Genomic DNA, 24,055 nt, shown 5'->3' with positions numbered 1-24,055 from the left:
AACCCTCCCCCGAGGCCCTCCTTCCAGTTCATTATTGTCAGCGCAATTTACTACTCAGATCCACCCAGACAGCGGCTGCAGGAAGCTGGCCTCCTCAATCCACCCTTCGCACCGGGCTGGGGGACCGCCCCACGCCACGCTGACTCGCCAGAATGGTCCATGCCACACACAAGGTCCGAAGTGCCTTCGCTTCTGTACCGGCTTAAACACTAAATGGCCGAATTAAAATTAACTTTTCTTATGAAATCTGCTGACACACGGAAAAACTGAGTGGTTAACAGCCTTTCTTGTATTTGAAGACATACACAGCGGCTCACGTAAACTGCCACAGATCATTCCAATGAAATGATTTACAAACCCGGAGGCAACACTTGCGCTGTAAACTTTTAAGTCAATAAAAAGCAGGATTATTTTTGTATGTATTTTAGGCATCAAATTTTGTTTTCCTAAAATTAGGATTTAGAGGTCACGGTACCTTTTAAAATCTGTGAAAATGCAGGGCAGAGAAGTTTCCTGGATTCTTACGGCCCAGTAACTGGCCTGTAATCAACATTCTGATGCTGACCTGCTTCTTCTGTCACCTTCCTAAACTGTCCAGAGCATCCTGTGTTTCCCTTTCCCTCATCGCATCACTTTGGAAGGACACAAGCTCTCTCGGGTTACCAAATCAGGAGCAGGACAGCAAAGTGACCAAAACGTACCACTATCCGTTGGCTGCACAGACCAACGCACGTCTGTAAGTAAGTGGAGGGGGGTCTCGATTTAGCTCTGTAAGAGAGAGACGCGGCCCAAATACCAGCAGGACCATAAACACAGTGAATCAGAAAGGGACCGGACGCTCCGTCCACAAGCATGACTCTGCCAAACCGGTGCTGGTACCTTTTATGCTACATTATCACTACCTCCGCTGCTCTGGAAAAGCTGAAGAGGAAAACAAAATATTTAAGAAATCATCCCCCTAAGAAAAGTATCAATAAATATGGTTTATAAGCCACCAAAATGATCGATCACAAGGTATGTACTTGTTTACATATTCGAAATAAATACGGACACAGGAATTCATTTTTCTGAGCAGATCCAGCTTGGAATGATTCTGCTGCTGTCTCCAGGAACAAATTTTAGGTATAAAGCCACTGTGCGATTCCATACATTAATAGGTTTTGACTAAAACTCATAATAAACGGTAGCATCAGGGACTTCAATTTCTTCACCAGACAGGTGTATTTTTGGAGCTGTCAAGGACTTCAGTTTACTTCGCTCTTTCCCCCTGGAATTTTAATTCATTTTATTTGGGTTTCAGCCTCGTCCCTCTCCTTGCCCACCATTATTTACACTCCTTTGAGACAAGATACACCGATGCACGATTTTAAAAGCCGAACATAAAATACAAAACAGCTCTATTTGTGACTCGAAAGCATCGGATATGATAAATGTTTCTTAGCAAAAGCCCGGAAAAGTTAAACATTCGTCACAACACACAGGGAATCCCTGTACTACCTGTGTGTCCCCCACACTTACTCTTAAACGTGGACAGGTCTACGGCTCGGTAACCACTTTCAAATACAAGCTAAGATTTTCAAGTTTCTTTTCCTCACCCCCTGGTTCAGCTGTTACTACTGAAAAGTGGCAAATATCCCCTCTCAGATTGCAACAAGCAGGCACTGCCACAGAACTCCCCCCCAAGCCCATGCAGGCCCCTGCTCCCTGCAGGCTGGAGGAAAGCACTCTGGGGGTCAGCCCAAGTGCTCTTCCCTTCCAACTCCTGGAATAAGAGTTTCTACTTGAGTTCCCACCAATGCAACAAAACGTGGACAACCTACACCAAGAAGGTGAGTGAGAGCAGAACCCGCTAACATAACGGATCAACACGTACAAGTAGTCGAGAGCTGGCTGTATTTCGGGTCAAAATGCCTTATGTGGTGTTCTTACTGTTTACAGTTGGTTTATCTTCCTATTTTGTATCTCATTGCTGGTTACACAAAAATTAGTTGGCATTTATTAACCACAGACTTAATGACAGGGCAGAGGATCCAGAAATGTGGACATCCAAACTAAATGAACTTGGGATTTAAAAAAAAAAAAAAAAAAAAAAAAAAATCAAATGTGGATACTGATATTATTCTAAGAATTCAAAACAGAAAAAACTTCATATCTGAACTATTTCCCTCTCCCTGTTGACCAAAAGTTAATAAATACAATAATCAACATAAAAATTACTCTCTTAGTAGAACCAGTTAGATTTTAATGCTAATTCTGGGATAACCATCATCAACAGATCTTTTAACGGAACCAGAGTCTCTCTCAGTTAAATGCTGCTTAAAATAAGTGGGCCTACGCTTAAAAACCTGCCCATTCGAGCGAAGTCTGTGGCAGTGATCTTACTCGTAACAAACTGAATTCATTTCAGCGTCTTACAAAGTAAACGTCTACACAGGAGCCTATAACAAAGAGGAAGAGATTGCAAACAATACCACTTTGCCTAAGCTGTGTGTGGTCCCAGGAGTTTAGTGTCGCTGCTACAGGAAGCAATACTCAAAACTACTTTCTATATTTCTAAGCAGCAATTTCTAAGTCTCTCTAAGACTCAATAAAAAGTCTCAAAAGAATAAAGTATCTTTTTTTTTTTAAGTTTATTCATTTTTGAGAGACAGAGAGAGACAGAGCGCAAGTGGGAGAGAAGCAGACAGAGGGAGACCAGAATCCGAAGCAGGCTCCAGGCTCCAAGCTGTCAGCAGAGAACCCGACGTGGGGCTCAAACTCACAAACCGCGAGATCATGACCTGAGCCGAAGTCCGATGCTCAACTGACTGAGCCACCCAGGCGCCCCGAGACAGCTTTTTTAACTCCGCTAGCGGGACGAGAACCTGAAGAGCTGGCGACTGAACTTCTCAGGACAGAGAAACCTGAAGAAATACGTTGGCTTCTTAGCTATGTATAAACATAGACAGCCCCTGCATTTCTGATTCTTAGTAAATTCGCCCTTTGAGCCTGAACCCTCAAAAAAAAAAATCATCAACTTTGTCCCAAATTGCTGCAGTTTTTCTTTTCCTGTCAAGAGCTGACCCTCACGTGCTACAACGAACTAAAATCCACGTCCTCAATCCAAAACAGACGACAAAAGAAAACCACCCCCGCCAGGGTGCCTGGGCGGCTCAGTCAGTTGAGCAGCCGACTTTGGCTCAGGTCGTGATCTCACAGTTCGTTCGTGGGTTCAACCCCCATGTCAGGCTCTGTGCTGACAGCTCAGAGCCTGGAGCCTGCTTTGGATTCTATGTCTGTCTCTCTCTCTGTCTGCCCCTCACCCCCCTCGCGCTCTGTCTCTCTCCCTCTCCCAAAAATAAGTAATAAACATTAAAAAAATTAAAAAAAAGAAAAAACCCCAAATGCTTTCTAACATCCTACGAAAGAACAGAACAGAAACAGTGCAAAGCTCAGTCCACATCAAGGATTCCGCAGCAAAGTGTGCAGGAGCCGTGACACACGTACACGTCCATTCACTCACACGATGGAGAATTACTGGACCAAAAGGCAAGAAAGTGGAAATGTAACCCGTCAGCCGAAAAGGACTGGTAGCAGACATGGACTGTTCACTTAACACAAAGGTATGAGCACCCCCCCTCCCCCCCGCCCCCGGCCCTGTGCCTAGATATCCTTTCACGTCTAGACAGGTAACGATTGAGGCATGGCCACTCTCGAGAAATTCCTAGTAACACACAGGTCAGGGCCTGCTGCTGCGGGCAAGCGTCAGCCCAGACAGCCTCAGAGGTCCTCACCCGGAACGAAGGAGCCCTGCTCCCATCTCCACTCTCCACCTGTGTCTCTTGAACTATACCTGCAATCTTTATGGCTACGGGATCCTCTGAAACTGGAACAAGCCCTTCTTTGACTTCGACCTGCTTTTCAGAGACCAGGGGGGACGTGGCGGGAGGGGAATACTTAGTTTCCACGGAAGCCACGGGCGAGGAGGAAGAGGGCTTGGAATCATGAAAAAGACTGGCCCACGACTTAGGCTGGCTGGCGGGAGCGGCGCCCGCCGCAGAGGCCGGGGCATCGGCGGCAGGGGCAGCGCCCTCGGCTTTAGCAGCGTCCGAGTCCGGGCTTTCCACGGTGTGCAACTCGACCCCATTGGCAGCTGAGCCCTCGCCAGAGGATTCAAGTATTTGTCCATTAGCGACGGCAAGGTTTTCAGTAGTGTGAGTCCCCGGGGAAGGCTGAGCCACCGCTGTCCTCGACAGGCCGTCCCCGCCGGCCTCTGCGGGGAGGCAGGACTGTTCCAAGTCAGCCCCGTGGCAGCTCCCGGGCTGCCCTGCAGTCCTCGCATCGCCGTCGAGGGCTCCGGGGAAAGGCCCGCCGGACACGGCGTCGCTGACGAAGTCCGTGGAACCCTGAGGGCTGCCGCAAGTCCTGGGTGTCCCCAGTGGGGGCGCCGCGCCCGCTAACTCCACATCCTCCGGGCCGACGCTGTTCGGGACCGCCGGGTTGGCGTGGCCGTTGACCAGGGCGTCCGTGGGAATGCTCCCCTCACCGCCATCTTTCAAGTAACTGTAATATCCCGGTGGACGTTTTTTCTTCTTTTTACGCTCCCTCTGTCCGAGACCACCCGCGACACCGTCGTTTTCTAGCACTTCCACCTCCACGCTAGAGCTGCCGTCCAGAGCAAGGGCAGAGCCTGGGTACTGGCAGTCCACGGAGCTGTAGGCCGCTTCTTTATCTATGTCATCAGGGATCTTTTTGGAAGTTGTGCAACTGAGGATAAATTCAGGGGCCTGAGGATTCAATGTGCTCGAAATACTGTAGTTGGGAGTTCTCGGCAAAGTGTCGTTAGGTTCAATTACTTCGTTAACACCAAACTCAATTCTCTGATATTCTTGTCCTGTTCAGAAAGACAAGGATCAGCGAATATCCCATTAGTTGAGAACACGGCTTACAGACGTCTCAAAAATTATTTTCTTTTTGAAACTGAACCCTTAAAGTCTTCTTCTAATTAACAAAGCTATGACATTTTATTTCTGTGCCAAAAAATCTGCTGAAAATAAGTAACTATGAAATTTTATTTAATTTAGAGATATGAAAAACAGAAGCCTGTATTTATTTTCCACTTTCAGGGTAGCCACGGGAGACTTCCAGAAGGCAGAAATTTAAATGAGATTATAATAGAAAGCAAGTAATATTTTGCCTGTCTAAAAACACCCCTCAGTGAAATATGACTTTATTGGCTTGCTTTCTGGGGTATATGTATTTCGGACAACTTAATTAAAAAAAAAAATCATGACAACTAACTTAGGGACTGGAAGTCACTGCTGTATTTATGACTTCTCTAACTGGTGTAATTTAGTAATTCAGAAAATACAAACTACACCAGAATTAATCCTCTACATAAAAGCGCACTTCAGAGGTGCTCCTTACAAGTACCCGTCTCCTCGGCGCGCCTGGGTGGCTCAGTCAGTTAAGCATGTGACTTCGGCTCAGGTCATGACCTCGCAGTTTGTGAGTTCGAGCCCCACACTGGGCTCTGTGCTGACAGCCCAGAGCCTGGAGCTGCTTCGGATTCTGTGTCTCCCCTCTCTCTCTGCCCCTTCCCTGCTCATGCTCTGTCTCTCTCTCTCTCTCTCAAAAAATGAATAAACATTAAAAAAATAAAATAACAAAACAATCACCCGTCTCCTGATCTCCTCCACTGACAACCTTAACTGAAGTCTGAAAATGGCTTTGCATGAATGCATGTAAATGTGCACTAAATGAATTCATAATGGATGAACTCCACGGGTGATGAAGATACTTTCAAAAATACCCAAAGACAGTTAGGACCGCACACTTTTAGAAACTTCTTTGGGACCTTTCACTGCTTCCTGCCAACGGACGACAATCTACACGTGCCACCATTCCGAAAGGTACATTTTTTTCATAGTTTACATTTCTGAAGTTACGTTAAGTTTTAGAATCAACTGCAGCTTTCAAGAGACATCAAGCATCAGTGTCATCTTCTATCTGACGCAACAGTTCCAAATTTTGAAGTTAAGGAAAGGCCACATGCCTTCTAACTCATCTTTAATGCCTAACTGAGGATTTCTCCGAGTCCAGCCTAAGGAGCCAACTTCTCAAAACATGTATTTCAGAAAAACCCACCCTGCCAGAAGAACTGTGCTCTACTAGAAATAACCTATGTTTCACCTCGGAAGTCTTTTAAAAAGCAGCCCCCAGGAGGCGGCAATTACGTGCAAGTTACTGGAGGGCAGGGGTGTCAACAGTCTAAGTCTTCGTCCGTTTAATGATCACACCTGGGGGGCGGGAGGGGCGAACACCTGCCCAACACCAGAAAGTTCCTGAAAAAGGAATACTAGTGATGGTTACACCTAACAGCACATTTCCATATAAAGCCACCACCACGACCACTTGAATCCTTTGGTCCTTGAAGACTGATTTTTTGTTTCCTTATTTTGAAAAGAGTCACTAAAGACAAGCGAACTTCTCCACCATCATACCTAGAAGTAGGCCGTCCATTCTGCTTCCAGGCATCCCCTACTCTGCGGTGCTGCGAGGGTGCAATGCCGCTGCATGGCCTGACACGGATGTATTTGAGGCAATGAAGAGCACGCCACACAGGGAGGCTACCCTGGGGACACTGGGGCGTACTGTGAAATCTGATTATAAATCAGTATGCGCTGTGTCAGGCAGTCTGTGCAAGAGTTTAACTCCAACACACACAGTGCCTTCCACATCTCAATCCTTGATCTTATCGGGTCCCAGAATATTCTAGAACACGATGTATTTCCTTAATCTTACCATATCACAGAACATTCTAGACCATGATATGACATTAATGGAATCATTTCACTACGCTACGGCCACTATGAAACATGATCCTGTCTGGGGTCTGACTGCATCACTGGAAGGCAGAGTCCTACCCGGAACGGCTCCTCCTCTTCGCCAGAACACACACCACGGACCCGCGTGCGCACTGCCCCACACGGCAGAGGAGTCAGGAGAAGCCCGGTCGGGGCGGGCTGACGGACCGGTGGAAGCCCGCGAAGCCAGGCTTCGCACAACACAGTCGAAGCAGCGGGTGACCGGGGACCGCTCAGCGCTCAGGCTATGCAGGCAAGTGGGTGGTTGGGGAAGGAAAGCAGCTCAAGTAAAACAATGACATCCTAGCAGCGTTTTGCCAAGCGTGCTCCCCGCAGCGCCCTGGGTTCCTGAACGCGCCCCGCGGTCTGCAATGCTCAGGGGCCCCTACGGGTTGTCGTGCCCGCCACTGTCTAAGAACTTAAGTGGCTGGCTCAGCTCATTTCTCCAATTAGCAGAGCGGCCAGCCACGTGCAAAGTGCTGACTGGTATCACAGAGGGCTGAGTGATGAGTAAGGCAGAGACCCCGCCCCAGGGAGTTACATTTGCCTGCAGACAGACACCTCGGACCGAAGCTGACAGCACGGAGGGAGGGCAAGACAAGGCCCAACGGTTTACAGAAAGAATGCTTCCAGATACACGAAAGAGCGCCAATTTCCACGAGAAGCCACGGAGGCGTCCGCGGAAGAGGCGGGACAGCTGGCCGGGAGCGGGGGGAGGGGGGCGCACACTATTTGCAGCTGTGGGAAGCGACGGAAGGAAAGGAGAGGCAGGAAAGGCACCCGTGATGAGCCCCCGCACAGAGCCCGCTGCAGCTGCCTACGGTGGCAGGCGGAGGACGTCTCCTAACTCATTCACCCAGAGCCACACTGGGGGTTCACGACATGCCAGATACGACACCGTGCAGCTGCTGAGCACACAGACGTGGACGACCACGATCCCTGCCGCCGCCACGGCTGCACTCAGCCCGGAAAGGGGGGCGGACTCATCACCGGACAGTGGGACAAGCACTGGAAGAGAAGCAGACGTCATGGAAACGCGAGAGAACAGAAAAGGCCTCAGGGAAAAAGGGGCCTTTAAGCTGGCCGGTCTCTAACGGCACGAGCAGGTGGCAAGGTCCCAGCTGTGTTTTCAGCAGATTAAAAGGTGGACTTGAGACAACGGAGAACAGGGGACAAGAAGCAGTAACTGAACAGAAGACAGCCTGGAAGGCGGGTATGGCGCGAGAAAGGGAAGGAGAGAGCTGGACGCTGGGAAGAGCTGGCAGGGCCTCCCGTCTCCAGCCTGCGCCCCTTGGGCGGGTGGTGAGGCCGTTAACTGGACAAGAATAAAAGGAGTAACGTGACAGGGAAAAGAACGAGACATTTTAAAGCACTGAGGAGACACCTGCAGCACGCTTACGACGTGCAGAATACACGGAGACAGACTGAATCCAGCGGACTCGGGCAGCGGCCGCCCTGGAGGCTGGGCGGCAGGCAGGGGGGCCGGCTCCCTCCAGCTCACTTCATCAGTCCCGTCCTGAGCCGCCACCGGAACCGCCCTTCCCCTCGCCATCTCCGAGACGCCGGCTTCCCAGCTGCTAACGTGAGACACAGTCTCTCTCTGATTTTACTGTGCAAAGTCCAGACAGTCTCTTCAAGGCGCACGTCTAGATTATAATTAAGAGCCCATGCTAACGAAGCAGGGAACCGGATCCCTGGCTCTCCAAGGAAAGGGTCGGCATTCGCTTCTCCGAGGCCAGCGAGGGACCTTAATGATCCAGACTGAACGCGGTCCACGCGGACCCGACCCGCGCGGTGACGGCAGCCCGCGGTAACCGAACCACCCGCAGCCCTCGACAACACAAAATCGCTGCATCTCAGCGGACACCGTCTCCGGGAATCGGCTCTGCGCCCGCTCTCGGCGAGGCGGCAGCTGCGGGCCGGCAGCCTCCCCAACCAGGAGGAAGCCCACGGAGAGGTTTCTCAGAAAGCACTGGCCGTGAAAAACCTACCTGTGCAGCTGAGAACGGTGAAGAGAAAAACAGACTCGAACAAGCAACTCCTTCGCTAAACCTGGAACATCTGATACTCTGAAGCCCAGAAGACACTTAACTCCTCAGGCAAAACGGTGCAGTGATCAAATATGCTATAGCTTACAGCAAAAACACTGAGCAGTAACGCATGTTTACTGGAAAAGTAGGAACGAGCAGGAAACGTGGCTTCCAGGCCTCCTGCCCGTCCCCCCCCCCCCCCCCCCCCGGTCCCCCCAGCACACAGGGCCAGCATGCATGTCCGGGGGGTAGAGGAGAGACCAGCTTACCATCGGGTAGTTCATCGGGAGCTTGTGTGCCACACAGAACTGTTCCGTTGTAGGGAGGAAGCTGCACAGGGAAGTGGAAAACAAATTTTAATTCAACAACATGTTAACACCCAACACATGCTTCTTCGTTAAGGCAACACTTCGTTAAAACTCTTTATCCGTTCAACTTCTCGTGACATTTGTTTACAATAACATACACTGACAGTAAAATTAAATCACCTTCATTTAAGAAAAAAATACCAGAGGAATGCTTTTAAATATTGCCATTAAGATCCAAAAATGAGGCAAAATAATAAAAACGGACTCCAACGGACACGTGAATCAACCACGATACTATGCTACGACAAACACCCCCGTCTCACAGGACGTCAGGCGGCCCACAGGTACCGCGGCCACTTGTCCCGGGCCCCCGACAAAGATGACCCGTACTGCCCGTCGGCGTTTCAGGTTCACCTCACACGCGTCAGCACGGCCAGTGGAGGCCAGGACCAGGCCCGCGGGCAGAGTGCCGAGAGCCCACGGACAAGTCTGACAATCACGGCTCCTTTTGGACACAGTGCCTTAAATAACTGAATTAAAGGCTGGAAAAAACATTCTTTGTTTAGGGGAGAGAAAGCAAAGCAGCGAGTGTCTGACCTCTTTGTAAAAAGCAGGAAGGTAGTGCTATGAATATCCCGAATTTTTCTTCTTCCTAGCTATTCCATAGCATTTAAGACTTGGAAATGTTTCAAACGGACACATTCGGGATAAGAATGCTTAGGACGGAAGGGCTAAGGCAAGTGGACCTGAAGAAAGAACAGAAGAACAAAGCAACGACACCCTAGAACAGCCCTTCTCCAAGCGTGTCCCCCCGCAGCGCCCGGGCTTCCTGGACGGGCCCCAGGGACTGTCACGCCCGCCACTGTCCGAGAACTGCTGCGTGAGTGGCTTCCTCGGCCGATTTCCCCAATGAACTCTCAGCAAGTCGACTCAATAATCACGGAGACAAACACTTATCACTCCAAGTAACCAAGTTCTCTCCCCCCAGAGAACCTAAGGAAACAAAGAGCAGTTCAAAAGGAACTGAACAGGGGCGCCTGGGTGGCTCAGTCAGTTAAGCGGCCGACTTCAGCTCAGGTCATGATCTCGTGGTACATGGGTTCGAGCCCCGCGTCAGGCTCTGTGCTGACAGCTCAGAGCCTGGAGCCTGCTTCGGATTCTGTGTCTCCCTCTCTCTCTCTCTCTCTCTCTCTCAAAAATCAATAAAGGTTAAAAAAATTTTTTAAAAACAAAAGGAACTGAACACTTTCAGGACGGGAGAGCTATGCATGTTTCCACCACGCATTCCCACTAGGGGGCGCACGGTTCCCATCCGCTGACACACCAGGAGAACCCCTTCCGGGTGCGGCCAGGGGCTACCCTGGGACTCGCACCTCGCACGGGCTGCTGCAGCGTTGACCTCTGGCACAGACACACGGAGCGAAAAGGGCGCACGTGAGGACCAGTCGCTTCCCGTTCCTCTGCAGCCACAAGGGAAGTTTATCAAGCTCCCAGATGCAGAGGGCCTTCTCTTTCTCCATCAGTGACAGCAGTGCCCCCTGGTGACAGAAATCTATACAACTGTAAGGCACCGAAAGTGCTTAGTTTTTTAATCACGCTGTATTTACACAAACTGTGGTAAGGGGTAGAGGCAGGTCCCGAAAACAGACCTCCCACCCCAGCAGACTCCAGGGCAACACTGACAACCTGTTGGTGTTTAAAACACTCTGAGTTACTAATCTGGTAAGAGTGCAAAGGTGGGAATTAGTGATGCTGCAATGAGTTCTGGCACCAAAGTGTGTGTGTGTGTTTTTTTTACTCTGTAAGCACGTGGCACCTTTAATTCAACAAACCTCCACCACTCATAAGATGCCCCTTAGTCTGTGGTAAATGTGGATTTATTATAGACAGCGGAATGGAATTGTAAGAGTTGTTCAAAGTTCCGTCTCTCACCGTGCAGCTATTTACGAGCACACAAACTTGCAAACTGAAGCAAAACCATAAAGCTCTCACACACGAATGCACGGTGAGCGACGCAAGACGCTGACATCTCGTGACATCGGGCGCAAAGTGAGATCAACTTGGGCTGAGAATAGCGCCACCGTCTTTTGAAGTCACTGCTTGGGCCCTTTGATGCAGAAGGTAATGTGTTCAACAAACACTGTGTGATATCCCTTACCTCTGGAATCTCAAAAACGAAAACAGCTCAAGTCCAAAACCCAAAGAGTGGAATGGTGGGTAGTTCCCAAGGCTGTGGACTGGGGGAGCGGGAGAGACGCTGCTGAGGGGCAAGTACCTGCGACTCGCAGGTAAGCCCTGGACACGTGACACACTACACGGATTACAGGCAGCACACCTGGCTGTGAACCTCAAGCCTGAGAGACCAGAGCTTAACTGTTGTCACAACTAAAGGAAACGGTGAGTCTGTGACGAGATACAGTAACTCCACAACAGCAATCTTGCAACATAAACGTATCGGATGTGGCGCGCACCTTATTAAGCTTACACAATTTTGTGTCGATTACATTTCCTGAACTCACGTTTCAAAACCTTTTGGCACTGCCCCCATTTGTTCCGCCGTCTAAAAGCCCCTCGTGAACCTCAAGTCTCTCCTTTGAAGCCCCGCAAGGACACCAAACCCGGGAGAGGAACAGTCTTAACTCTCCATAGCCAGACCCACACCCACACACCCACGCACGCACCCACGCACAGACACACACACACCCTCAGCGTCTGCAGCGTGGCCCGTCCCGCTCTGGTCTTGTTTTTCCCGTAACTGCATTAAGCATGTGTGCGCGTTGCCCCCAATACTGAAGTTCCGGAAGTCCCAAGAACAAGGAGCACTCACCCCTTATTTGTGAACACTACTGACATGATGACGACTGGGGTTCAAAACATGCTTATTCAGTAAATTGACTGTATTTCTTCCAGCTGGAGAAATTCATTTTTAAATCACGCTGGCTTACAAACTAGAGCACAGCTTTATAAAAAAAGACATGTGGTATGTTACCTTTAAATTTCTACTAATATTTAAGATCACACACAGGAACCAGCTGAGAGGGTTTCTTCGGATTCTGTTAAACTACCGACCATCCTGTCTGGCCAGGGACAAGCTTTCAAACAGGGAAAGTAAAACGGAGTCCAACACTCAGCTGAGAGAACAGGAGAAAAGCAGAATGTTCCTACAGTTTAACACTTTATGTTTCTCAAGCTTTGTTTTTTCAGTTCTTGGCCCCAGGGAGAGGAAAAAAATGCTTCTCAATTTCCTAACAGCCAAAGAAGTACATGATGAACAGGGCTGGTGCAAGTTCCCATGACGGCCACACGGCAGGCACGGTGCGGGCAGGAGCCACCGCCGTTTTCAGCGCGAGGCAAAAGGCCCGAGCCACGAGGCCACAGCGCCAGGAGACAACAGCACCCACACACCCACCTGTGCAACCACACGGCACGCCATGAAACAGTCTGTGCCCCACGTGATTATGCTACTCGCACGCTCCAGACTCCTGAATTACAACAATTACGACACTGAGAGAGAGAGCCTGGCCCGATCGCATTAATTAGCCTGTGTTTCCCCTTTGCGGGTCACTGGACCATATGTGATTCTGGCAGACGACATCTGTCATACCTGCCCCCAAACGCAACGCATATTCAAAAGCGAAAACACAGAAGACCCAGAAATGAGCCAGACTTACGAAGATTTCTGGCTATAAACTCATTCTGTTAAGACACAGCCATTATTTCTACAGTAAAAAGTCTGACATGACTTTACCATCAAATCCTTATGTGCGAAGGTCTTCCACAGTAACTACCGACTGCCCAACATTCTGAGAGGTAAACAAACACCCCCGTTTTCCTATAAGGAAGCACGATGAGTGGGAGGAAACTGCCAGAGCCACCAGGCCTACTTGAGTAGCAGAGTGACCAAGGAGCGCAGCTCTCCAGACTCTGAAATATGGTACATTCTCTACCTTCACATCACAGGAAAACCCACGTTTTGACTCTGACACTTACCTGCAAACAGGCTCTCACAAACCCACACGAATGCACACACTTGCGAAAAGCTTTTGTAAAATACACAAGTGGGGCTTTCTCATCTTTTGAAACCTTAATTGCCAAGAGCACAGGCTGTCCTGTCCCTGGCAGGTGCCTCTGTATTCTGCTGTGATTCAAAGACAGAAATGACTTAAAACTCGAACCACTAGTACACGGAGTAGAACCTCAATTACACTAACGCTTGGGGAATACGGAACGATCATGTTTTTCCTAATTGTTATTTTTTCTGTCAGGACACACTCAACTCCAAGCCTCATTCTACAAAATCTAACATGCACAGACGCATTTTACTGCCTTAGGAAATACAATCTATAACGCAGCGTTCACGGTTTCCTGGCTCCTATCCTTAGATTCCTTAAAACGCCCTTACCATCAATGAACACAAAACAGATGGAGGTGGGCACTGAAGGGATTTATTCACCTTCTAAACTGTGACCTGACCAAGCTTTGCTTTCGGTGATTTCTTCCTTTTTCCCGAAGTCAAAGAGGAGAAACCAATAAATCGCTCTCTAGTCTGTGCAGCTGAAGTAACGCTTTCAACACGCCGTCATTTAATCCTTCCTCTCCAGCCCCAGAGTCTAGAGTTCAAGAAGCCAAGGTGAAACGGGCAGGACTGGCCAAGGCCACATGCCACGCGGGCCGTGTGGCTCCAATCCTACGGGGTCAGTATCCTCTGCTCCATCTTGCCAAGTAAAAAGAACTCCACACAAAAAACACTCAAGCGGCTGGTGAGGTCTCATCAACGTCCTTATCCTTATCCTTACTCGGACCTCCCTTTGTTCTTTTCGATACAATTTCAACAGTTTTCATCTTTAAAATACGAATATGAAAAAATATTCCAGATAAGTTTTATTAAACTAAACAGAAATCATTAATTACATGTAAAAGACCTGAATGGTGAAATATACCAAAATCGTGTTTAGGAAAACTCTCATAAAATTGTGAATTCTCCTACAAATGAGCCCATAATTAACACGATTCTAACTGAAATCTCAATGGGATTTTTCATGGAACTTGGCATGCTGATCACAGACTCTTAAGGAACAGTTAAGGATGAAGCAGAACCAAAACGCTTGGGGTGAGCACAAGAGGGTGAGGGCCCTCCCAGAAGACAGACTACAGAGCCGCAGCAGTTAAAACGAGCAGTACTGTTGCAGAGACGAAGCACAAGGGCCAGAGCAAAGGGCACTACAACTAAGGGCCCAGTGCTGGGACAGCTCCCTGCGGCCAAGGCAGAGGACGAGGTCAAGCCCCACCTCACATACACAGCGAAGTCCATTTCAGCAGCATTGCATACTACAGTGAACACAAAAACCTTAAAACTTCCAGAAAAAAAAACAGTGTCTTTGCTACGTCAGGGCAGGGAAGAATTTCTTAAAGACATTTATAAACCGGAAGGAAAAAAAAACAAGATGTTTGGCATGAAAGTTAAAAACTTACTTCCCATACCCAGAAAGAAAGAAAGAAAGAAAGAAAGAAAGAAAGAAAGAAAGAAAGAAAGAAAGGGAGAGAAAGAAAGAAAAAGAAAGAGAAAGAAAGAAAGAAAGAAAAGAAAGAAAAGAAAAGAAAAAGAAAAAGAAAAAGAAAAAGAAAAAGAAAAAGAAAAAGAAAAAGAAAAAAGTGCATCTCACATGAAGTTTTTAAAAAGCCCCCGTGCTAGGGGCACCTGGATGGCTCACTCAGTTACATGACCGGCTTCAGCTCAGGTCATGATTTCAGTCTGTGAGTTCGAGCCCCGTGTCTGGCTCTGTGCTGACAGCTCAGAGCCTGCTTCAGATTCTGTGTTGCCCCCTCTCTCTGCCCTTCCCCCCACTCACACTCTGTCTCTCAAAATAAAATAAAGACACACACACACGCAAATTATTTAAAGCCCTCGTGCCAGGAAAAGATACTTGTAATATGCAAAACCCAAGACTATGAGTCCTGTAAGCAATAAGAAAAAGACATGCCACTTAATAAAAAATGTGGACAAGGGAGACAGGTCATTCACAGAAGGGCTGGGCATACGAAAGTAATGAAGCGGTTCTCAACTTTGCAACTTGGGAATATTGTAAATTAAAACAGTGAGAACCCGTTCATAACCAGCCCAGCAGACTCACAAAAATTTTGAGCACACCTGTCGTGAGAATAAGCGAGAAGCTTTTCTTTAACTGAGATGGTGACAGCGCTCACGCGCAGCTGGGGGCGATGCAGACGGTTAAACCCTCAGAAAGCGGATGAGCAGAGCAGCCACTAAAACTAGACACTTACTCCTGGTGGCCCCAGCAATCCCACTCCTAGGAACAGATCTTGGAGAAACCCACAGAGCATGAGGACACACAGTAAAACATGTTTACTGCAACGTTTCTGTAGTACGTAAGAACCAAAGATCTAAACGGTCCTCAACAGGAGACAAGGCAAACGAGCTGTGGTACGTTCTCCTGACGGTATCGAGAAACTGAAACCAAAGAACACGAATGTAGAACATGAATGTACGTTCATCAAAGAATGAACGTAAAGAATGTTACCTTAAAAGAAACAAACTACAAAAGGATGAATCTACAGCTGACCCTTGGACGACACGGGTGTGAACCGTGCAGGCCCACGTCAGGCGGATTTTTTTCCAAAAATGCAGAACAGTACTGTAAATGTATTTTCTCTCCCTTATTATTTTAACCTTTCCTTTTCTCTAGCTTACTTTGTTCTAAGAATACAGTATATGATACTTATAAAACCCAAAATATGGTAATCAACTGTTACCGTTGTCATCGGTAAGGCTTCCGGTCAACCACAGGCTACGGGTAGTTAAGTTGCAAGGAATCAAAAGTTCTCGCGGATTTGCAACTGCGCTGGGGTCGGCACTCCCAATCCCCTTGCCGTTCAAGAGCCATCCGCAGTATGACTCGGTTTACCATTTAAACCACAGGAGACAATATGGTGCTACAATCTGTTGACAACCACATATGTAGTGAAAGGTGAAGACGACAGTCCGAACACAATAGCAATCCGGCAGAGTTGTTACTTCTGGGGAGGGAAGGCAGGAGGTGGGAACGGGTACAAGGGAGGCCACGACGATGTCTGTGACTTTTTGCTGTTTAATAAATACAGCAAAATGTTAACAGTAGTCAAATCTGCTCGGTGGGTTTGGGCATTTCTCGTATTAGTCTCTGCGCTTTTCTGTACGTTGGATTTCCTTATCAACAAGCATAAATTAAAAACTCAAAACTAAAATGTAACCATGAGTTATATCTATACACATATTCAAACAAAACACTGTTTTGTCTTACCTCAACTGAAGAGCGAGGAGTCACAAAGAACTGATTGAATTCATCAGGGCTAAAGTCTCCAAAAATATACTGGAAAAAAAAAAAGCCACCGATCACATAAAATATACAATTTATATTTTCAGGCAAGATGCTACAGACTATACCAATCCTATGAAATACGTAGGCCAGAACACCCAAGACCCTTTCTCAATTAAACAGATCAAGGGTCGGCAAAAAGATTCCGAGGTGTGATTTTCCATCACAAACAAGAAAATGCTCAGCCGTTTCCGCAAACTGTCAAAGAACACTCTGAAATTGATAAAGCCTATTCTGAAACAGGTCAACTGTGTGCACCACACTTATCCTGAAGGAAAACCTTCGGGATCACGAACCCTTCCAGGTGTTCCGTTTACCTGTCTGTCGACTCATGTCACTATCTCCATTTCAGCCCTCTCCGCCGCACATACTAATGAAAAGCAGAAAACGTGGTTCAAAAGGCAAGACAGGGAAATCCAAAACAAGAAAAATGTTAATGATCCTGATGAATGATATTTAAGACATATATGTGATTTTTTTATCCTGAAGTTGCATTTAAATATGATGCACAGATAAACATGTTTTTTTGTTTTTGTTTTTTTAAATTTTTTTTTTCCAACGTTTTTTATTTATTTTTGGGACAGAGAGAGACAGAGCATGAACAGGGGAGGGGCAGAGAGAGGGAGACACAGAATCAGAAACAGGCTCCAGGCTCCGAGCCATCAGCCCAGAGCCTGACGCGGGGCTCGAACTCACGGACCGCGAGATCGTGACCTGGCTGAAGTCGGACGCTTAACCGACCGCGCCACCCAGGCGCCCCTGATAAACATGTTTTTTAAAGTTTATTCATTTATTGTTTCTGTGAGAGAGAGAGAGAGAGAGAGAGAGAGAGAGAGAGGGAGAGAGCGCGCGCGCGAGCATGCGCGCTCACAAGTGGGGGAGGGGCAAAGACAGAGGGAGACACAGAGTCCAGAGCAGGCTGGAGGCTCTGGGCTGTCAGCATAGAGCCCAACACGGGCCTCGAACTCCTTACAAACTGTGAGATCATGACCTGAGCCGAAGTTGGATGCTTAACTGAATGAGCCACCCAGGTGCCCCAAAGTATTTTTTAATTTTTTATATTTTTTTATTATTGTAAATTTATTCATTTATCCTGAGAAACAGAGACGGTGAGAGTGGGGGAGGGGCAGGGACAGAGGGGGAGAGAATCCCAAGCAGGCTCCAAGCTACCAGCGCAGAGCACGACCAGGGTCCAAACTCACAAAACCATGAATGAGATCATGACCTGAGCCGAAAGCAAGAGGGAGACACTTCGCCAACTAAGCCACCCAGGTGCCCCCGGATAAACATATTATTGAACAGATACAAGCCTATTTGTGAACTGCTGCTTCACAGAATTCGGAACGTGACTTTCTGAAAAAACAACTGGTTTACCTGCATGGAAGCAAGTTTGGCAAGTACCTAGCGGTTCATATTCTCCCCGAAGCTTCTAAAAATAAGTCACTGAAAAGAATCAGAACGACTAGATTTCTACAACAGAGAACACTCACTGAATTATTCATTCACATAATCAACAATTATTTAGAGCCTACTAACTGCCAAGCGCGACGATCGGTTGCTGGGGATAAAAATGGTAAGCAGAGGGGCACCCGGGTGGCTCAGTTGAGCGTCCAACCCTTGACTTCGCCTTGGATCACGATCCCAGGGGGGTGGGATTGAGCCCTACCCGGGCTCCACACTGAGTATGGAGCCCTGCTTGAGATTCTCTCTCTCTGTCTCTCTCTCTCCCCCCACCCTCCCCCCGCCCCTCCCCGCTGCTTGTGCTCTCACACTCTCTAAAATAAAGGAAAAAAAAAGAAAATGGTAAGCAGAGTTAGGGCTCCTCTGCTCTAATGGAGCTCAATAACCTACAGGGAAATTTACAAGCATGTAATCAAAAGTAACCAGTAACTACGTATTATAGATGTGGATAATGCCCAGTCTTATTGTAAATGTAGATAAATGCCAATTAACTCTCACAGCCTGTTAGTAAGAATGCACCAATACTTTTCAGGAAAATATTTCTGGAGGGCTCTCTGGCAATAGCTACCAAAACTGTAAATATATATAAAAAAAACAAGAACAGCTTCACACAATACTTCCATATACTTGCAAAAATCCACAAAGAAATTGTGTGTTGATGCTAATGGTGAAAATAAGCAGTCTCGAAACAATTTAAAAATAATCACCTGCGATACTTTCATTCTGAACTTAGACCTTCTTATCATTTCCCACACTGAGGAAAAGCCTGTCTTAATTTCAGTCTGGTGTAATACCACGCAATGGAAGGGAAAGGTATCTTTCAGTGAAAAGGAAGCAGGAGAAACGGTGGGGAGGGGAAGCAGGGTGTAATGAAATGACAGCGCTGGCTGGTATTCCCACTACAGACAGAGATCGTAAAGTCTAGATATAAATAAACCTCAAAATGTGCTCAGGAGGGAATGAAAAGTAAGAGAAAATATTTCCAACAATACCAAATGCTGACAAGGATTTGGAATGACTGGGACTTTCTACATGGCCGACACAAATGCGTAATGGCACAGCCACTCTGGAAAAGAGCCAGGCAGTTTCTTACAAAATGACTTACCATCAGACCCAGCAATCCCATGCCTCCTTAGTCACCCAAGAGAAATGCAAACCTATGTCCACAAAAAAAAACCAAAAACCAAAAAACAAAAAAAACCCCTGTAGGCTGATGTTTATAGCAGCCCTATTCAAAACTGGAAACAACCCAGGGGCACCTGGGTGGCTCAGTTGGTTGAGTGACCGACTCAGGTCATGATCTCGCAGTTTGTGAGTTCGAGCCCCGCATCGGGTTCTGGGCGGACAGCTCGGAGCCTGGAGCCTGCTTCAGATTCTGTGTCTCCCCCTCTCTCTACCCCTCCCCTGCTCACGCTCTGTGTCTCTCTGTCTCTCAATAATAAATAAACATTAAAAAAAAAAATTTTTTTTTTTTAACTGGAAACAACCCAAATGTCCATCAAGAGGCGAACGTGATACGTCTATAAAATGAGACACTACTCAATGGCCCTCAAAAGCATCATGCTAAGTCAAAGAAGTCTGACTTAAAAAGCCACATGTGGTATGATTACACTTGTGTAACATTCTAGGGCAAAACTGTAAGGAGAGAAAACAGCTCAGTGGCTGTGTCAAGGGCTGGGGAAGGACTGATTACAAAGAAGCACAAGTGAACTTTTGGGAGTGATGAAATATTCGCAGCGGAAGCCTGTTGGAAAAACAGTAACCCTCCTAATTGCCAAGGAAACACACAACCCACTAAAACACTAATGACTTCAGGGGCACCTGGGTGGCTCAGTGGGTCGAGCGTCTGACTTCAGCTCGGGTCATGATCTTGCGATTCGTGAGTTCAAGCCCCGTGTCGGGCTCTGTGCTGGGAGCCTGAAGCCTGCTTCGGATTCTGTGTCTCCCTCTCTCTCTGCCCCTCCCCAGCTTGTGCTTGCACGTGCTCTCTCGCTCTCTCTCTCTCTCTCTCAAAAACATTTAAAAAGATTTAAAAAAACAACACTAATGACTTCAGTCCCCATACAAGGAATGGACAACAAATATTCACAGGACATGTGAGGACAAAAATGAAGAGAATTACTTTTAAAAATGAGTCAGTCGGTACAGGGGTACCTGCCTGGCTCAGTCACGATCTCATGGTGTGTGGGATCAAGCCCCGCATCAGCATCGGGCTTTGCGCTGACAGTGCAGAACTTGCTTGGGATTCCTCTCTCTGCCCACCCTGCCTCTCGGGCGCTCTCTCTCACAATAAATAACCTTAAAAAAGAAAAACCTCTGAGTCACACTTCCTAAGCACCCATTCTTATTGTTGTTCACATACAATGTAAAGTGTTCACAAGAGAGATGCGGGTAGTGGAGTAGGAGAACTAAATCTCCAGATGATTTCAAAATATCGTGTCAATAAAAGGGGTGGGGGGGCAGGCACGTAATTCCTGGTGGCACCTGTAGGTACCACATCCCCACAGCCGGTGGCTGGAAGAAGCCTCACCATCAACCTAGGCAATGCGCAGAGAAAGATGCCAAGGAAAGCTTTTCTCTTCTGTCATTTTCAATTTTACCATTTTTACTGCTTTCTTTACTTTTAAAGTATGATCTGAAAAACTTTCCTACAGATTTTAAATGCGTTTTTATGACCATTTCATGCCCATAGTTTCTCCAAGGATATGTGCCTTCAATCTCATCAAAAGACTAATGGGAAAAATGAGGAAAAGCTTGATGTGCAGGTGGGGAGGAGTCTCCAGGATACCGTTAAATGAAGAAAACGCTCTTTGGGTACAAAAAGGAAGAAAAGCTGGAGGCGGTACAGTGGCACCAGATTCCTAGCATGTCTCTTGCAAGAATTCTTAGTTCTGAACCATAGAAATACCTAATTTATTTAAAAAATTACTTGCGGGGCGCCTGGGTGGCGCAGTCGGTTAAGCGTCCGACTTCAGCCAGGTCACGATCTCGCGGTCCGTGAGTTCGAGCCCCGCGTCAGCCCAGACCACGTCAGGCTCTGGGCTGATGGCTCGGAGCCTGGATCCTGTTTCGGATTCTGTGTCTCCCTCTCTCTCTGAACCTCCCCCGTTCGTGCTCTGTCTCTCTCTGTCTCAAAAATAAATAAACGTTAAAAAATTACTTGCAAAAAGTCAACGTAAACAACCGAAATCACTGCACAGCTATTCAAAGACACTCATTCTGCACAACAGTTACAAGCCGGCACCTAATTTGCACCTGTGCTCCTTTCAAGATCTCAATGACAACAGATTAGGACTTGATGAAAACGCTTAATCCAAAAAAGCCATCCTAAGCAACTGCTAACTATCAACTACACAACGCCTAAGTATCACTTACCACTCAACGGGCGGCTGGCAGGAGCTGTGGTCAACTCCAACGTGATTCCCTCAACACTGGCACACGTGTAGCCGAAAACAACTCGGTCCACTCACTCCTCTTGCCACAATCAGACCAGACCGATCTTCAATCTTTCAAACGCGTGAGTTTCCGAACACGAGCAGTTACACCCCACTAATACAAGAAACAGTCGTTTCAATTCTGCGGCTGAGATGACGGAGGGATTGCTAAGAGGCTGGCACCAAGAAGAGTGAGCGTTTCTACAAGGTGCTCACCACCCCGAGGAGTCTGGTTAGGATTTCTATTTCCTACAGAATGAGTATTCCCCATATGTTCACGGCAGATAAACCGCCTGAGTCTTCTTCCTATGTGTCTGTACACACACTGCTTATATTTAACCAGAAATCCAAATATAAGGAAGTAACCGCAGATGTAGGAAGGCCTGAGAGTTGGGGGATTCATTCTCACAGGGCGGCCAAGGTCAAGCCCCTGAGGTGTCAGGCAAGGGAAGGCTTAATAAAGGCAATTTCCCACCTTCACGGTGCATGCAAGAAAAAGGACAACTCCTTTCTAGGCAAAATAACTAACTACCGCCTCTTTGGGAACCCTCTTTGGGAACCACGCAAACAATCATTTGGAATGATGTAAGAAAATACCCCACATAAACTCTGAGGCTGTGACATCATTTCAGGGTTTAACAAAATCAACTGTATCATCCAAAACTGACTACAGGAAGCATTACCACGAATAAGCATTTTATTATCCACATTGTTCCAAAAAGGCAAATAAGAGTGTTGCTTATAAAATAAAATTTAGCTTCAATAAATTTATTAGGAGCAAGAAAGGTAATTTTTTAATGTCCTGATAAAAAACTACAAACGCAAAGGCCAAGTATTTATTCAAACCCCGGTGAGTGGACATAAATCACACGGCCCTGCATTTTACTGACAAAATTATTGAACTAAAATTATACCTAAGGGCTCAAGCAACAGTGTTGGGACACTGAGGAGGAGAACCAAACTGCCATTAAGTGTTCAGGTTCTACCACCTCCTTCTCCAAAAGCCTTCTTAATTTTCCATCACAAAATATCGCAGGTGTTTGGCAAAATGAAGAACGTGACCAAAATAGAGGGGCGGGACTGTGTTCTTCAAAGATTCAGTGTGATGAAGGCTGTAGAAAAGCTCCAGATTACAGAAGCTACAGACACCCGCCAACTAAAGGCAACACCCGGCCCCAGACTGGATCCTGGCCCGGACGGGAGACGCTCTAAAGGAGATTCTTAGGTCAACTGACAAAATTAGAATACGGACGGCAGGTTATAAAAAGTATTGTCTCAATGTGAATTTATGAACGCGGGAACTGTCCAGCTGTGGTTATGTAAGAGAATATGCCCATTCTTAGGAAATACCTTCAAGCATATGCAAGGTAAACGATCATGGCGTGTGTAATCTCTCAAATCTCAGAGGGGGGATGACAAAATGGGTATCTGCACACGCACATGTTAAGACAGTGAGTTTGGGAATATGTCTGTGGAGAGAGAACTCAGGCACACGCATAAATGACTATGCAAAGGGGGTTAAAGCTTCTATTTTTTTTTTTAAGCGAGAGAGAGAGAGAGAGAGAGAGAGAGAGACAGAGACGGCGGGGGGGGGGGGGGGGGGGAGGGGGAATGGCAGAGAGAGACAGAATGTTAAGCAGGCTCCGCATAGGGCTCAATCCCATGACCCTGGGATCATGACCTGAGTCGAAATCAAGGGTTAATGCTCAAGTGATGAGCCACGCAGGCGCCCCCAAAGGGTCGATCTGGGTAAAGGAGTAAAATGGGGGTTCTTTGTACCGTTCTTGTTTTTGCAACTTCTGTAAATTTGAAATTATTCCCAAATAAAGAGATTTAATTTAAAAGTCAAAGCTGAAAACACTCATTTGTGAGACCAACCTTTAACCCCTCTCTTTATGTGAGTATGAAACATTCTCCTTCTTCTGGAGAAGTATTAATAAATACATTCTAAAGTCTTTTTAGGGAAAAAATATTGTAGGAGTCTGGGTTAAAAAAAAAAAAAGGTAAATATGGAGCTCCTGGGTGGTTTAGGCAGTTGAGCATCCGACTTCGGCTGAGGTCATGAACTTGCGGTTCATGAGTTCGAGCCCCACATCGGGCTCTGTGCTGACAGCTCAGAGCCTGGAGCCTGCTTCGGATTCTGTGTCTCCCTCTCCCTCTATTCCTCCCCGGCTCACACTCTGTCTCTCTCTGTCTCTTTCTCTCTCTCAAAAATACAGATTAAAAAAAATTATAAAAAAGAAATATGACTCTGCCTGATTTCATAGGATTTATAATTTAGTGGGGAAGAAAAAGCCACTGACCGCATGAATTAGTTGTGTCCTGTAAGAAAGAGCAGAAAAAGATACAACAGGACAATTGAGTCTGCATGAAGAAGAAACAGTAGGAGCAAGTGCATTCTTTCTTGCATTTCCAGAGCCGGGCACGGGGCCCAGCACAGACAGATGCTCAGTCAATGGGTTCAGTGAGGACAGAACAAAAGAAGGTGCCTGAAGGCCCTCTGTTGGCCCACCTGCACTACAGAAATGTTTATATTGCCGTTAATAATTTTACTCTCTCAACAGCTGTGGCAGACACTGTAAAGCAAAGCTGGAAACTCCCTCT

The 24,055-nt window shown here is 47.2% G+C and overlaps 1 protein-coding gene across 3 annotated transcripts in view; it reads right to left on the bottom strand.

Annotated features, from left to right (window-relative positions):
* Positions 1 to 24,055, bottom strand: part of USP10 (ubiquitin specific peptidase 10) — a 69,192-nt gene that overhangs the window by 22,439 nt on the left and 22,698 nt on the right. For all 3 annotated transcript variants that reach the window (XM_042920561.1, XM_042920562.1, XM_042920564.1), the window contains exons 2-4: positions 16,482 to 16,550; positions 9,145 to 9,205; positions 3,833 to 4,873 (exon numbers count right to left, since the gene is read on the bottom strand). In XM_042920561.1, the coding sequence (XP_042776495.1) occupies positions 3,833 to 4,873; positions 9,145 to 9,205; positions 16,482 to 16,550 (1,171 nt within the window). The remainder of the gene's footprint in view (positions 1 to 3,832; positions 4,874 to 9,144; positions 9,206 to 16,481; positions 16,551 to 24,055) is intronic.

Source organism: Panthera leo, chromosome E2 (assembly GCF_018350215.1).
Source record: "Panthera leo isolate Ple1 chromosome E2, P.leo_Ple1_pat1.1, whole genome shotgun sequence".
Lineage (NCBI taxonomy): Eukaryota > Metazoa > Chordata > Mammalia > Carnivora > Felidae > Panthera > Panthera leo.
The sequence above is the reverse complement of the archived record's forward strand: the minus strand, read 5'-3'. Positions and strand labels throughout refer to the sequence as shown.